Source organism: Cydia splendana, chromosome 3 (genome assembly GCF_910591565.1).
Source record: "Cydia splendana chromosome 3, ilCydSple1.2, whole genome shotgun sequence".
NCBI lineage: Eukaryota > Metazoa > Arthropoda > Insecta > Lepidoptera > Tortricidae > Cydia > Cydia splendana.
This window is the reverse complement of record NC_085962.1, coordinates 15,220,589-15,237,051: the sequence shown is the minus strand read 5'-3', so window position 1 is coordinate 15,237,051 and position 16,463 is coordinate 15,220,589. Positions and strand designations below refer to the sequence as shown.

Here is a 16,463-nt window from a genome sequence, read left to right as displayed (position 1 = left end):
GCGAAAGGGACGCGCATAGTGATAGTCGATAAAAATGGAACCGTGCTGAGCCCGCAGGATTCGAACCCGGGACCATCGGCTACATAGGCAGGGTCACTACCCACTAGGCCAGACCGGTCGTCAAATATACAATATATAAATATATCTAGCACAATTACTAATTGGTTCAGAATATACAAATATATCTAGCACAATTACTAATTTAATTATAGCACCTGAGTGAATTGCAAAAAAAATGTACGTAATTAAGCGCAGTTAAGAAGCTGTGATTAGTCTTAACTTAATTGATTCATTTGTGTTACGAAAATTAACTATGTAAATTGTATTGTATTGTATTTATTGTACTTAATTCGTACACATATAAGTCTATAGTATACGCTAACACACTTTCATGCATCTAACTTAAATAGAAATGGCTTAACTGTCGTAACACAATGGAATCAATTAACTTTAGACTAATTACAGGTGCTTAACTATGTACAATTTCTTTTGCAATTCACTCACCTATTCATTATTATCATATAAATCCTTATATTTTCCATGTTAATTAGACCCATTTTCATTTATTTTGAGTGTTAATGTTACGTATAAAATTATGGAACCTCGAGACGCTCCCGTCTCTACTTTGTAGGTACTACATTATAATTAGTCCAGGGAGGACGGAATCTCCGCTGGACCGAAAGTGGCTGGACATCCAAGGACAGGGCGTAAATAAAGTTCGTGTTCCTGACCTAATTAATCACTTTTCCACTTTCCTGGCGGGTTATAGCGTCCAAATTACGGTCAATGTCGACTTCTAGTTGCCACCGAGTTAATTATGAATAATTAGCACTCACACATTAATTATTTCAATTACTTTTAAGACACTTGCATGCTTTATAACAAGTACCTACGCATAGTAGCGACTTTAAAAAAAATCTTGACCATATTATTATCGTTTAATTGGCTTAGAGTTATCAATCCTTGCTCATTTATTATCCAGCCTTAAGTAACGTGAGAAAATCTAGCTTTATGCAATCAATTTGCTCTTAATTCTCCTAATAAGTTTCATTAAAAAGTTCCATACACCATAAAGAAGTAGTGGTAACGTAATAGTGACCTCGATTGCATTGGAACATACACAAAAACATAGTGTATGGAGGGATCGTCGACCCCGCTCGTAGGTCACTATTCAATCGAGACCGCGCATGCGTACCTTATTCATCCTTTTATTACCATCAGATTGGTACTTAACTTTACCTTTGTAGAACTGTTCCGAGTACCCCTAGATGCATATTAGGGTTGGCACGTACTTGCATCAGCTCTGAGAGTTAAGTATGCATGTTGCGTAGCATTTTGGTAAGGGTGTGTGGCCGGGTCAGTGGGTCGCTCGCGCAGCCTCCCGGCGCTCCGGGACGCGTCTCTATCGACCGCTTGCTACTGGATTAGGGTTGTCAAGTGGAAATATTTTGGACCCAATCAAATATACTGATAAAGGGTTGAAAGACCTCTGAGTTGTTAATACAGTTTAACCGTCCGTGCTCGGTTCGACACGGTGTAGGCCGTGTTGGTGCTGTAAGTATCCAAACAGGGACGTTTTCTTATTGGTCAACATCTTTGTCTGTGCTTGCCGAGCCCGATTCCTTAGAGTGTAGTACTCATAGTTTGACTTTATATTAACGTTAGAGAAAAAACCGGACAAGTGCAAGTCGGACTCGCCCACCGAGGGTTCCGTACAAATTTTACTTATTACTTTTTTTTCATAAATGTATTGTATTTGGATTTTTCTCTGTATTACTTGTAGTGTAAGACGATATTACTTGCGAAATTTCATAGTTCTAGGTTAAAGGGAATTACCCTATACATTTTGATTCCCTTGAGAGTGTCGAAATAGGTATCTATACATTTTTTAGCAGCATAAACGGCCGTATCTTTTTTTTACGTTAACTTAGAAGTTTGATTTATACACAGACATGAGTTTATGGTTTAATTTCAACTTGATACCTCCACGCGTTCTTGAGATAAAGGGTCTTCACTCTTAACATACAGACGGACGGACAACAAAGTGATCCTAAAAGGGTTCCGTGTTATCCTTTCGAGGTACGGAACCCTAAAAAACGGAAAAAAATGAATACTAATACACATAATTTAAAAAAAATGGTAATCCCGTCGTGTATAATAAAGAGATAAATAAAAGTCAAGTAAGATATTTAAACCGCTGAAAGTCGATAGCGCATTAGCTGCATAAAACATGCATTTCTGCAACTCCCCTTTGCAATCACGCATCGAACGGAATTACGACCCTCTCGCCATTACGAGTGCAATTTAAAGAGGGTTCGCACAGGAGGGTCGACACCCCTAGTCAGTCGCGCAGCATCCAATACTGCGCAACTCGGCTCTCAGTGTCCCGCCGCACCTTACTTCCGGAGCTTTGATAGCACAGTCCGCCCTGCCCGTATCCTTAACCCTGAGTCTTATGGATACAGCCTAAGTGCGTTGAGTGTGTTGAGTGTGTCGTGATGGGGAAGGAGAAGCATCAGCCGATGGAGGCTGAGGTGAAGGTGGCCACAGTGGAGCTGGAGGCGGTGGACAACATGGCGACCCTGCCGGTGGGCCAGCACCGACAGCAGGGCAGCGACATCGCCATCGCCGAGAAACACAACACGGCTAATAAGGAAATGGAGTTGAAATGCGTGCAGCCGAAGCCATCCAAAAAGTATGTCGATCGGTTGACGAATTGAAATTTTAACAAACCTTCATATACCTCATCATAAAAGCCGCGTATTATAATATATGCCATACAATCCATAAAATGTGTGTGTAATGTGTCTTTGTAATTAAAACAGTCGAAAAATCTATTTTTACATATGAATGCAAATGGATGTCTACATTGAAATCAATACTTTATGCACTCTTTTCTATTCGTATGTAAAATAGAATATAAAAAGTAATATTTATTTATAGTATATGGTACAATAAAATCTAAATGTTCTTATTATCGATATCTAAATCTAGTCTAAACTCACTGAAAGATAAATAGAAAGTCAGAATCATTTGTCAAAAATTTTGCTGAAAGAAGAATATATTTTGTGTTCTGTTCATTATTGCAGTGTACGTGCAACTGCGCAGAATGGTGATATGTACCTACATTGTATTGACTGTGTGTAAAAGATTCGGTGAAATTACCTAGCGAGAACAATTCTGTTACGGTTAATAATTTATTTTATTAAGTTTACTATGCTTATTTCTTAATCTGTGATGGTGAACAACCGCGTAATTGTATATTATAACTCATTAAATATTTGGCTAACATCGATTTCTGCGATAACCAATCAAATCAGCCATTGTTCGATGGATTGGATTCTAAGAACACACATGTGCGCTAATTTCATAAAAGATCCTTTGTTTGTTACAGAACCTCCCTGTTCATCATCTCAAGTTTCATCTACGCGAAACTTCTGGTGGTGGTTTGCATCGCTTACGTGATCAGCGATGTCATCACACACAACCTGCCCCTCTACTACTATGAAGGATTCTTCACCTACCTCTATGGCATGAGCATATTGTTTTTGCTGTACGTTTTCTGCTTCCTACTTCAAGGTGAGTGATTAGTCTACCTAGTTACGAGTATGTTAACACATTCAACACCAAGAACCCGACTGTCGGGTACACTGTTCGTAGCGACTACGCGCTACATACGACGAAACCGTGGCTACGCGCTACGAGCGTAACCCGTAGCACTTAGTGGTATTGAATGTGTTAAGAAGGTATTGAACGTTTGTTCAAATGACTTGTTGTTATGTGGCACTATTGTATCAATATTAGTGGAATTAGCTCAAATACAAATAGTTCAGATAGCCTATTGGGTTGGGTGTGGTGTCTTGTATTTAATAAGGGTCGGCTGGTTTTTTTTTTGTATGTTCATCATCATCTTCCTCGCGTTATCCCGGCATTTTGCCACGGCTCATGGGAGCCTGGGGTCCGCTTGGCAACTAATCCCGAGAATTGGCGTAGGCACTAGTTTTTACGAAAGCGACTGCCATCTGACCTTTCAACCCAGAGGGTAAACTAGGCCATATGGGGATTAGTCCGGTTTCCTCACGATGTTTTCCTTCACCGAAAAGCGACTGGTAAATATCAAATGATATTTCGTACATAAGTTCCGAAAAACGCTGCGAAAAACTCATTGGTACGAGCCGGGGTTCGAACCCGCAACCTCCGGATTGAAAGTCGCACGCTCTTACCGCTAGGCCACCAGCGCTTCCAGCGCTTTTTTTTGTATGTTAATAGTGACGAAATGGTCTCGTTATATTCAAGTTTCTTAACAGTATATACCCTATTGCTTACACATATATAAGACTCATACACAAAACTCTAGGAGCCTGATGAGCCAATTATTATGTACTTTGCCAACAATAACTACATATGAAAAACTATACTCATGAACATAGGTGGAGCGTCGTGGTATGGAAAAAAATAAAAATTTGATTATCAATGTGGAACCGGTAAAAAAAGTTGCAGTTTGTCATGTAGATTATAGTGATTATATCAAGTTTCAAAATCAACACTACTTTTAGCCCTCTACTCGGCCGCTAAAGAAATTAATAAAGGTACATTTTCATCAATTATTTAAATAATTATACTATTTCACTAATATTTGTACATTTTATTGTAATTATAATATGTATAATACTTAATAAGCGTATAATAAGTTATTACCAAAAAATATTTATGAAATAATATAATTTAAAAATTTCATATTAAACAATTTCATGCAAAACAAGGAAAATGCTACAGTGTAAAAAAACTATATTAGTTATTTTTTTTAGACATTCTTGTGTCAAAGTAATGACGTTATTGATTACGAAAAGTATCATTTTACTGCAAAAAAAGGGTTACTTATATGTTTAAATAAGCGTCAAATTTCGCCCTTCGGCGTCGCTTACGCCCTTTTTGGGTTATGTTCACACGTATGTTAGGCATCTATTTACTTTTACTAGTATTCTTTTTATTATCTTATCACATTCAAAATAGTTTTCACGGTTCTGTTATAAGTTGTAAACTCCAATTTGTGCACAATATCCGGGTTAAAGGCCTTTTCCATAAAACCCCTATTTACTTGGTTTTACCGTGTCATAAAAATATATGTTATAAACAAAAATAAGTATAGCAATCCAGTATATCTGTAACAAAAAGATGTTATTTAATGAATAAAACTTGTTATAAAAAAAATAAGCATAAATTTATTATTATTAAAAAAATATATATATTGCTATAAGTACTTATATATAATAATCGAATAGTAGAGGGTTAAAAGTATATACCATTTTTTTTTAATTTGCCTTAAATAATAAAAAAATAGATATCCTTTTAGTGGGGTTCCATTGCTATATTCAAGAAATTTCGATTTCACTCCACCCTATGAACAAATTAAGAGGAACGCAAAAAAAAAAGGTTTAATTACTGGATTACAGCACCTATAGACTAGGAATCCGCTAGACGAAGCTTAGAGCAACTATTTCATGAAACCGATGCTGCCAAAAATACAGGGGTGCGGGGAACGAGGTGAGCGAGTCCTGTGCCGTGATTGGTCCGTTCAAAGACACGGGCGTCACACAAAGACACTTGACTCGAAAATGGAGTAAAACTACCGTATATTTGTGGCAGAGGCGGTAGCGCTACTATGCTCAGTCTGGAGGATGTCTTGTCTGTGACAGCACCTAAAGTAATTTCAAAATTAGTATTTTTCTGCGTTCCTCTAAATTTGTCCATGAGTAGGTATAGTTTTCCATGTGTAATTTGTGTTGTGTGATTTTATTTGACAGAAAGCGCCTGCTGTAGTGGAAGTCCCCCGAAACCTAAGCCTCCCCCAAAAGAGAAGAAACCGAAGAAGGAAAAAGAAAAGAAAACCAAAGATAAAGACGCGAAAGAAGGAAAAGACGGCAAAGAAGGCAAAGATGGAAAGAAAGATGGCAAGAAAGAAGGCAAAGGAAAAGACAAGGACAAGGACGCCGGAAAAGAGAAACCAAGCAAAGAAGCCAAGAAACAAAGTCAATTTCAGGTACGTTAACCTTAAAATCACTATACAGCACATCCATTTTATCTGTTCAATTTTATCACACACACTGTTATCGCTTCGTTTGGTTAACCCTATAAATGTTCGTTTTGAATTATATTTTATTGAATATCACCATGATTTTCGCCATTCGTTTGTTTAACCACGTCGTCACTGTGACCGCTTGACATGGAAGTAACAGGCGCATGACCCCTTTTTTGTTTACGCCGGCTACTTTTTTTGTTTTTTCATATCATTTTGGGCAGGAGGTGTATCCCCGTAAGATGCGTGATAAAGTTCGTCAACAACAATTACAGATTCAAATGGCGCTGTATGCGTCAGACCAGGTGAGGATCATCGCATCCCGCTTGACACTTGTATCATATCATTGCGGAGAGCTTTGGATGTGCTGTCGTAGTTCATTGGTTGGCGATAGTGCTTTTTGTGTTGAGTGTACGTTTTATAGGCTTATTGAAGACATGAAACGCTTCCACGCCATACGCGTGGAGTTAACGCGTTGTTATTCATTGGGAAATTATCATTAATTGGCTGTTAAAATCGATTGTATCTACGAATAAATAGTTAAATATATTTTTAATCAAATGGGAATATAATTTTAAATACCCACTGTAATTGTGCTGGAATACAAACTGTAATTTTAGCAAATATCAATATTGTAGAATTCAATTGACTATGAATTTAACTAATATGTGAGTTTCACCAAAATAAGTCTGCAACGATTTTGATAGCTGCAAGTGTTATTTTAAACGTCAAACTTATATGAAATTATGACGTATTATATAAATAACACTTGCGCTGAGTGTGCTACCAAAATTGTTGCAGACTTGTCTTGGTCTAACTCTACACTGCAAGTGTTCAATAAGTCTATTATTTTGCTGTATGGTTTTGCTTTCTTGAAAAACGCCTGTTAAGCCGACAGAGGAGTTCTTACTTTTGAACCAGCGATGATAATATTATAGTAGGTACACTGGTACATATAACATACGAGTGTAAGAAAGATTAACAGTAGGCACGAAATCGAGTAGTAAATACTAATACATTTGCAACAATTTTATCACCATTGTACAGCGCCACTATTTCACCGAAATTATGCTTCTCTATGAGGAGTGTGATTTCATTGGATGGAGGTATCTTTAGGTGGGTCATCTTTGGAATAAGTAATATATTATGTTTAAAAATGCTTTTTTCTTTTCAAACAGCAACAAGATATTGTGGAGATGGAAGCCGGACCAGTGGCCAGACCAGTACGCAGACGGAAGACTTCACAAAATGAGCATAGTCATGGTAGCTTTTTCCTACGAATTGGAGCTATCGGTAAGCAAATATTTTTCAATACAATTGGCAGCTTTGAATAAAATGACGTATTTATAATTTATGGTTATTCAATTACTTACTCATAATAATTTTTCTTTTAGCTTTCGGCTTGGGTACCATGATATACAACGGCTTAGAATTCGGAACTTTCTTTGAGCTGCCTCTCGATTCCCCTTGCTATCTTATCTTGAAGGGGGTAAACCCAGTACTGCAGATGGTTTTCACCTTCATGCAAATGTACTTTATTTTCATGAACTCTCGAGTGAGTATATTTTTTAGACAATTATGTGAGAAATATTGACATACGCGGACTAATAATAATATTAAAAATAATCTCTCAATATTTCAGTTGAACATTCATCGATTCAAAGTTATTGCCCGATTTGGATTAATGCACGTTGTAGCAACTAACATCTGTGTATGGATAAGAACATTGGTCTTAGAATCTTTAAAAGAAATCACCGACTACCATGTGAGGTATCCCAATGGAGTGTCCGGCGAGACAGTTCTTGGAGGTAAGATATTACTTTAGTGATATTACGAGTTGTAGTGCTTGTAATGTAACTTTATGTGTAAAGCCCTGTAGTGGCTGTAGTGCATCTTCTGTTTGTTTAATGAGCACGGATATTTTAAGTAAATTTACGAAAATCAAAACGTAGAACCAAACTAGGTGCCTAATATTTTAATTACGACAGGATTATATTCAGAGAATCATTAATTTTGCGTCTGCCTGTCAAGTCTAGGGCTAGTAGTTGACGAGACGGTGACCAAATAACATGTGCGGGGCGGTTATAAAATAATGATGAAGCCTTAAGGATGACTCACGTTAGACCGGGCCGTGGCCGGGCCGGAGCTTCCGGAGCTTTGTTTTCTATGGATAGCACCACGTGATCACCGAAGAAAATGACATGTTGGACGCCTCGGTCCGGGCACGGCCCGGTCTAGCGTGAGTCAACCTTTAATGGACTTTTGGAATAGAAGAAGGATTTGACTAAGATTGTCAACATTTTTTTTTCAGGGGTCATTCGTAAGCATACTTTGAGACACTCTGGGAAAGTGTTTGGAGCTGCTAGCACAGCTGCAACTGCTATTGCCTCAACGGCCGTAAACTCTGCCAAAGCCTTAGGAAATTCCATTGGTATTACCACAACCTCTGCTCCCATCACAACTCCGACAACGAGTAAGTTTTGTATGAAGTACCTACATTACTTATTATTCGTTTACTAATACACTAATGTTGTACTTGTGAATCGTTCGCAATCATATTAAAATCTGCATGTTACATGTCAATAAAATGCGTTTTAAACTCATTTTCAGCGACCACTCCCTCACCATATTTGAGCGGGTTTAACATGGGTGGTTTTCCTTCGAAATCGAAAATAATCGATACCATTAAGAGTACTATAGGGTACGATAATGGGATGGTTTATGGTCGCGAACAAGACGCTTGGCCCAACGATAATCCTTTCACAACGACTACACATGCGCCACTGGTTGATGAGAAAGTAACTCAATCTCAGTCGGCAATGTTAGAAGTGTACCAAGGGTTTTACTCGTCGACCTTGAAACCGATTGTCAGCACTATGGTGCAGAGTTCGACCCCTGGCTCGTACTTCACGAGCAGGGACGAATGGGGTAACAATGTCGAAACCTACCGCGTTGACGAACCGCCTCACTCGCCAGGTTTGTCGGAGTGTCGTTTTGAACTTCACGTTTCCGTTCGTCGCTGATGCACTTTTTATTTGCCGTTGCCTGAAATGTTTAGTGCCATCAGATTCTATTATGTATCGTAGGTTGTCTAGTGTTTCCATAGGAAATCGTCTTAGGTATATTTTGTTACTTTTTTCATATCACCTTTTGTGCATGTTTGTTGTTTACGTATGTGACCAAAAACTAAGATTCTGACGAAATGCAGAAAACTGTAATTCCCTGCAGGGTCTTAGCTATTTTAGTCGCATTTAGAATTTATGTTTAGTTCATAAATAAATCCCAACCTAGACCCGTATTTTACGCCTTGTTAAATATATATTGTTACTTAAGTAAACTATCGTTCAATGATGAGGCTAATTGCAATAAATATGTTTTCAGTGAACAACTCTTCGGAAGTGTTTGAGTCTTTATACAACCTGCAACCGCAAGCGCTGATCGCCAACATCGATAACACCACAGTATGCGGCCGAATCCCAATTATGGGAACCATCGTTACAGACTCCGCTCCTTACCTTTACCCGTTCATCATCGAGTACTCTTTGATCGGGGCCGCCGTTATCTACGTCATGTGGAAGCACATTGGCCGCTATCCTAGGTAACTTAATTATTTACCATTAGAAGCATGTTGTAACCGAAACGCAACCTAACGTTTTGATTGACCAACCTAACGCACAATTTTTATCATCCCAATAAAATTAGTTTTCACTGTCCTTTAATCTGCCGGTTTTAAATCATATGGTGGCTATAGGCTATAGCATTAACCTGACTCATATTTACACCACGAATGCTTCCATTAAATCTTATCACCCTCATCAGCTAACATAGGGTAGTAAACTACACTAAATAATGTCCCTGTCCAATGATTGGCCCCATGAGTCATTCCTACTAGTTACAACCAAGTTGTTACCAGTTGTAACAACTAAGAAATAAAATCTCAGTAGTTACCTCCAAATCTTTGGTGGTAACAAGCTTTGGTGGTGACAAGTGAGATTATTTTTCTCAGTTGTTGCTACTAAACACAACTGAGTTTCTCAGTAAGTTACCACCAAAATTTTATTAGTGTTCAATACTAATAAAAATACCTTGATCAATATTAAGAGTGCTTTAAAATATAGTTTTATGATGATTTCTGTTTTAGTAACTGTTTTAAAAATAATCAAAAATATTGTTAAACAATTTCGTTGGTACAAGTTAAAAATTAAAATAGTTAAGGGGAAATTAATAATGAATGTTATTATAAAAATGCATTTATTAATTTTGATCAGTTTTAGAGCAGTTTACTGAAATACTAATCAACGTATATATTTTTAAAGCACTTCATATTTATTTAGGTATTTTACCTGTATTAGTACCTATTGAACATTAGCAAAATGTTCGTGGTATAATTGACGAAATATAATTTGCACCAATTCGACATACAAATTGTCCGAGAGATCGGGGCAAATCTTCAACTTATAACAACTTATATTTTTTTTCTCAAGTGGCCCCAGTGGTAAAAACTAAGTAAAGAAATCCCACTAGTTAGGTACCACCAAAGCGAGTTGGTGTTAACTACAGGAAATTCTTTTTCTCTGTTGTTACCACTGGGAACGCATGAGATAATAAAAATCTCAGTTATTACCACTGGTGATACAATATTAACTTGGTGGTAACTAACGGGAATAACCCGGCCGCTCAAATCTTGAAGACAGTGAGTCAAATAGAAAATGAGGCCAATGATTGTATTTTAAGGAGCCGGTCATTGGGTGATTTGTTCTTCAGTAATGTTTAGATTTGAAGTAAAACCGGCAGTTAGTGTCGAGATTAAGTACTGACGGGTACGCGTTTGGTTGCAGCGTGGCCAACGACGAAGATCTGGAAAGACGTCTGGAAGCTGTTCTCTCCCGCAGGGCGGCAGCACTGGCAGCGGCTCAGCGTGGAAACCGCGTCGACTGCGCCGGAGCTTCCAAGGGCCTCTTCTGTGGACTGCTGCTATTGGTCGCTTCGCTCATCTGCTTGATTCTGTTCTTCGTGCTCATTAGACACCAAGAGCTGAAGCGCATCTCGATCTATTTGGCTGATGTATCACATTGCGCTCTGATGGTTTTATCTATATTGGCGATCTTAATCGGATTTATACGGTAAGTTTCATGTTTTTTGTTTTACTTTTGTTTAACAAATTATAAAGTAGTAGTACGTAATTTCTTCCTAAATTTATTACAACAGTTTTATTCAAATGTGGTATCTCTTATAAATATGGTATCCTTTTCTAATTGTGTCACTTTGTTTAACAAATGTATTATACTTATAGATTGGTTAGTAAAAACCTCTATTATGTTAGTTGCATTTGTTTTACCTTCTTTCCATCTAGGTAGTTACCTATTCTAATTTTAGTTAGATTTTATTAATTTTAACTTTTTGTTATTTACTTATTTAGTTTGTTGTTTTCTCCCACCCTGCCCCTCTCCATGCTCCAATTTTGTCTTTATTTATTACCTTCATTGCTAACCTTCACCACGATACTGTGTGATCTTTACCCCTCAATCATTTACCATACTTGGTTGTCCCTGTAACGACCAGTGGTCGAGTAATGAGATGGAGCAATACCCCCTCCTACACCGAACCTCTCCGCAGGGTGCAATCGCTGAAGTTCCGCTCCGAAGAACAATCGGACTTGAATGACATCCTGCTGCGCGTGTCTGCCTTCGGTCTCTTCGTGTACGCCGTATTCAGTGTCATCGCTGGTGGGATGGGAGCTTTCACCCATGAGCCGAATTTGCTCGTCATGATTACTGGATGCTTAAGTGTTCTTCAGGTAAATCTTTTTAGTGTAGGTACTACCTACTCCTAATTATTTCTGTATGCATGTTGACATTCTTCGTGGTACATATAAGTCTGTAAAAAAAATTGATAGCAATCAACACGCGGTAGCTACCTATATCGGGCCATAAATATCACAATCAATAAAACTCCTTTTATAGCTACTATGAGTGTAATAATCTTCACTAGATCGTTCGAATCGATCCTGGTCCTCCACTTTTGGTTTTCCGGCATTTAAATTAAGTACTGGAAAACAATATATTTCATCCTCCTCCTCCTCCTTCCGTCGATACCTAATACTTTGGATGCCCCATCAGGCCATCAGCTTGTCCAGTAGGTACGATAATCCGCCATCTCATCGTTCTCGACAGCATGAATTGCTTCGGCAACTTAAATGTTAAGTGTGCTTAGTCCAACTTATTGGGCGCGGCCCTCTTGCTCCTTTTTTGTAGACTTTGATTTCAGCCGGATTGGCGGGCTAATGCCTTTCAATGATAATTAATTTCAGGTGGTGCTCCAACTGTTGTTCATCGCCGACGTGTCCCGCCGCCGCGTGCATCTCCCTGAGCAGGAACGTAGCAAGCCGGCGCGCCAGGCCGTCACCTTCCTGCTCATCTGCAACGTTACCATGTGGCTCCTCTACACCTTTGAGGCACAGAAAGTACTGGCCAATCCCGTAAGTATAGTTTTTTAATGGATACAGACATTCATTACTCAATTTTGGTTCAAATCTATAGTTCGTTTTTTTAGCATTAGAAAGAACTTGAAAGAAGGTAAGCGATCTTGACATGTCTTTTAATTGAAAAACGCTTTTCAAAAATCAGTAACTATTACTTATGAAAGCAGAAGAATATAAATGATCGTATTAGATTCATAATTGTTACATATTTCCCGTAACTTATTTTTAAAATGTGTTTTTCAATTAAAAGACACACCAAGATTGTTTACCTTATTTCTAATGCTAAAAAAAAAACGAATTGTATAGACACGGCTCAAATTATAAAATTATTTACGGGTTATACACTTATTTTTAAGTAGACGAAGATCCTCTAAATTTGTCCTCTAATATTTCGAGCGTTTATTCAACTTAATAATACGTGAGTAACCCGTTTAAAATAATTTTAATATGTTCTAGTCTCACGGGAGTTTTATAGTTAGGATAGACCTGAAATATTTAACAAGTTATCTATTATCTACTTACTAACTTACAAATCGTTTCAAAAGAGCTTGCTAGAAATGTAGAAAATAATTTTAATTAGGTATCTACTTTTGTCGGTGTTTTAAAACGTGTCTGTTGAATAATAAAGTAATTAATGTTCCCAATTTACAGTTAACTTTTTTTTAATGTTGTTCTTCAAATGATTAATATCGATTCCAGGTTCAACTGGACTTTTATGGCTACGTGGCATGGTCCCTGGTTCAACGCTTCACTCTGCCACTTTGCATCTTCCACCGTTTCCACTCAGCTGTAACTCTAGCAGAGATATGGAAGACCAGTTACAAAGCGCGCCTGGAGTGAGCGCCAGAACTTAACACCAATGAGCGTAATGGGTCTCGCAAAATGAGGGTTTCTTACATAACTTTCCATAACAAAACCAGGCGTAATGCCTGAGTTAACCCTCATCATAAGTTGAACCCTCGATACAGTATAAGGAATGTACAAGTGAGAATCCAATCGTAATCGTCAACAACGTCCTAGAATATACTGGGAACCCACTGATTTCGTCCTTATCCGGGACAGCAATTGTGTAGTTAGAACGGAATAAATTTTATTGTTATCAGAATCATCCCGCAGATTAAAATTCTCAATTTTAGAATCGTGTGACGAATTTTGCGAAGCTTACAAACTCTTTATTACTGTAGAGTTAAACTAATTGCTATCCCGGCGCAAATAAACAGCTGTTGAAGGTGAAACTACCTAGAAAGGGTTTTTTAAATCGTTTATTTGAACATTTTAGCAGTTTTTTCGGATTTTTTTACATTCCATATAAGTTACAGATCATAATAAAATTAGGTTTCTTCGAAGACTGACTGTGGAGACTAACGCGACCAAAAATTTTTTACAATTTGCATTGCCTACAATATTTTTCTTTTGTAGGTACGCACGTTAATACAAATTGCTCATTTTTCGAATTCATATCTTGCGATTTCTAAAATTTAAATTAAAAAACTTTTTTTACTAAATAATAAGTAAAATTGATTGATCGAAACATGATACATAATTACACAAATTATCCCAGTTGTGAAAAGTTCCCTCCTTTGTTAGAATAATTTATGTGCCATAATTTTAGGATTAAGGCTCAATTAAAATTTGACAATATTTTACATTTTACCTTCAATTCTTCATTCATAATTTGAAAGGACTACCTAAGTCAGCAACATTTTTTTTATACTATATCGTTTAGTCCAGAATTTCTAATTCTTTAAATGCTGTACCGCGTTTTTGAAGTCGTAACAATTTAGATATTAAAAATAATATTAACTGCTATATTAAAGTTTCAGAAGATTTATTAGACAACATAATAGATTACCTTGATCAGATTATTTGATGTAAGCGAGTAGAAGTACCTATATCGGAAGTTTAATATAAAAATTTCGGAATATTTATAATCGTAAGCCGGTAGTGACTAGTGGGAAGTATGTACTTAATTTTAGGAGTACATACAGATAGTAATGTACTTTTTTCAGCTGCAGTAAACTGCTTTGTACGGATGATTTTGGGTAGCTTTGTAATATGATTCACGTATACATTTTTATTGCAAGGGGCCATGTGTAATGTGACAAATCCACCACTGTTATTAAACATGCCCACTGGATCGTAGGTAATTGAAACACCAATATTCAATTATGATGAAATGTACAAACTTCCTAATTCCCATTTCTGGAAATGGTCTCGATAAAGTAAACAGTCAGGTAAAAGAGGAAATCTAAATTACCTTCTTAACACTCTGGTCTTTTTGTACATTTATATCGTATTTTTCATCTCTTTTAACAACAGCATTGGACCCGTCTCTGGGTTTGACATGTCACTAACAATATCATTTCTTTTACACTTGACTGTCATAACAAGGCAATGGTGCATGCACGTACAAATGGCTATACTACCGCCTTGTTGCATTAAAAATGATCACTGCAGATATTTTCGTAACGATCTTTGTGTGCAATCTATTTTTATAGGCTTACTAATTTTACATACGATATTAATAGATGATGTTGAATACGAAACGCGTCGTTTATACGTGATATCAGTTCGATGTTATGGATTTTGTATAAAATAGTTAATAATTTATTTATTTATAACACATTTATTAACTTTGTAAATTAACTTAAGGTAAAAGTAAACCTAATCACTATAAGATCTGGGAGTGTGTGTGAGAAGCGGCGTGGTGTGTATCTAGTTAGTTTTTGAATGGTTTTATTATATTTTAATGTTAAAGTAAAGTTCGTAATTTATTACTAATGCTAAGTAAGTTGACCTGTGAGCCCCTCAGATAATTTCCTGAAAGCTTTGGCCTCTGTCAGAGTTTGCGAGCTCAGTGAAACGCGAGAGCTAGGCTTGCCTCATCACTGCCGATATTTTAACACTAGGACCTTTGATAAATCTATACTATTATCTACTTATCAACTCGTTCAATTTTGTAGGTGATATATACTGTGTACCTAAATGCATGAAACAGAAGATGCCGACGTATATGCGTTAGGTTAGGATTAACATTGTAATCGAACCCACACGTGGATACTCAATCAGTGTTGAATACCTAGATACCAAAAATTAAAATTTGGAAATTCTACTTTATAGTATATGAGTAAAAATAAATGTCTATTGAATAAAATAAAATAATATATGTGATCGTAAGTTTTATTTTTCGTCCTCTGTGTTATTAAACTAAACCATGACTATACAATCGTGAGGCATAATGCATTAATGGTAATGTGCCCTAATATCGGCCACCTAAGCGTTTTTCTGACTTGAACCGCTTATAATGTCGTACCAAGTACTGAAAGTGGTGTTTTTATAATGTAAAATTTGGTTAGCAATCGTATAGTTCCATTAAAATCATCATAAAAACAGACATTTATTTTTTATGATTTATTTTCTGAAGTGAGGACGCAATGCTCTAATATCAGTCACTTTTTTTGTTATCCAGCCACCGCATGCCTCACTCGTATCTACGCGTGCCTATGCAGGTCTCATAGCGGAAACACGGAGACAACCCGGCTTTTCGAGCACCTACAACTGACGGCTGACAAACTTCTAGAGCAGTACCCTTCCGCAGAGCTGGTGATTTTAGGGGACTTTAACGCCCGCCACGTTGAGTGGCTTGGTTCCCGGTCCACCGACCACGCAGGGAGGGCTGCTCACGACTTTTCTCTGGCCTATGGACTCTCGCAACTGGTACATTCTCCCACGAGAATTCCAGACATCGAGGATCATACGAGCTCTTTACTGGACCTCCTGCTGACCACACGTCCGGACGGATATTCCGTCTCAGTACTCTCAGTGGATGCACCTCTCGGTTCGTCCGATCACTGCCTCGTCCTGACACAGGCACCTTGCGTGCGGCCCGATCCACCACGGCCAACT

General features: G+C 37.5%; 1 protein-coding gene across 9 annotated transcripts in view; it reads left to right on the top strand.

Annotated features, from left to right (window-relative positions):
• The window catches only part of LOC134806781 (proton channel OtopLc), a 63,411-nt gene extending 47,683 nt beyond the window's left edge, over positions 1–15,728 (top strand). For 3 of the 9 annotated variants that reach the window (XM_063780123.1, XM_063780124.1, XM_063780125.1), the window contains exons 4-16: positions 3,395–3,579; positions 5,805–6,040; positions 6,301–6,381; positions 7,255–7,369; positions 7,471–7,631; positions 7,719–7,884; positions 8,388–8,549; positions 8,687–9,052; positions 9,458–9,674; positions 10,915–11,199; positions 11,639–11,873; positions 12,387–12,554; positions 13,257–15,728. In XM_063780123.1, coding sequence (XP_063636193.1) covers positions 3,395–3,579; positions 5,805–6,040; positions 6,301–6,381; positions 7,255–7,369; positions 7,471–7,631; positions 7,719–7,884; positions 8,388–8,549; positions 8,687–9,052; positions 9,458–9,674; positions 10,915–11,199; positions 11,639–11,873; positions 12,387–12,554; positions 13,257–13,397 — 2,518 coding nt within the window. In that variant the 3' untranslated portion in view covers positions 13,398–15,728. Of the gene's footprint in view, positions 1–2,420; positions 2,696–3,394; positions 3,580–5,804; positions 6,041–6,300; positions 6,382–7,254; positions 7,370–7,470; positions 7,632–7,718; positions 7,885–8,387; positions 8,550–8,686; positions 9,053–9,457; positions 9,675–10,914; positions 11,200–11,638; positions 11,874–12,386; positions 12,555–13,256 lie in introns of those variants that run through there. The other 6 variants (XM_063780131.1, XM_063780129.1, XM_063780126.1 and 3 more) reach the window with 6 other exon arrangements.
• Positions 15,729–16,463: the final 735 nt, after the last annotated feature.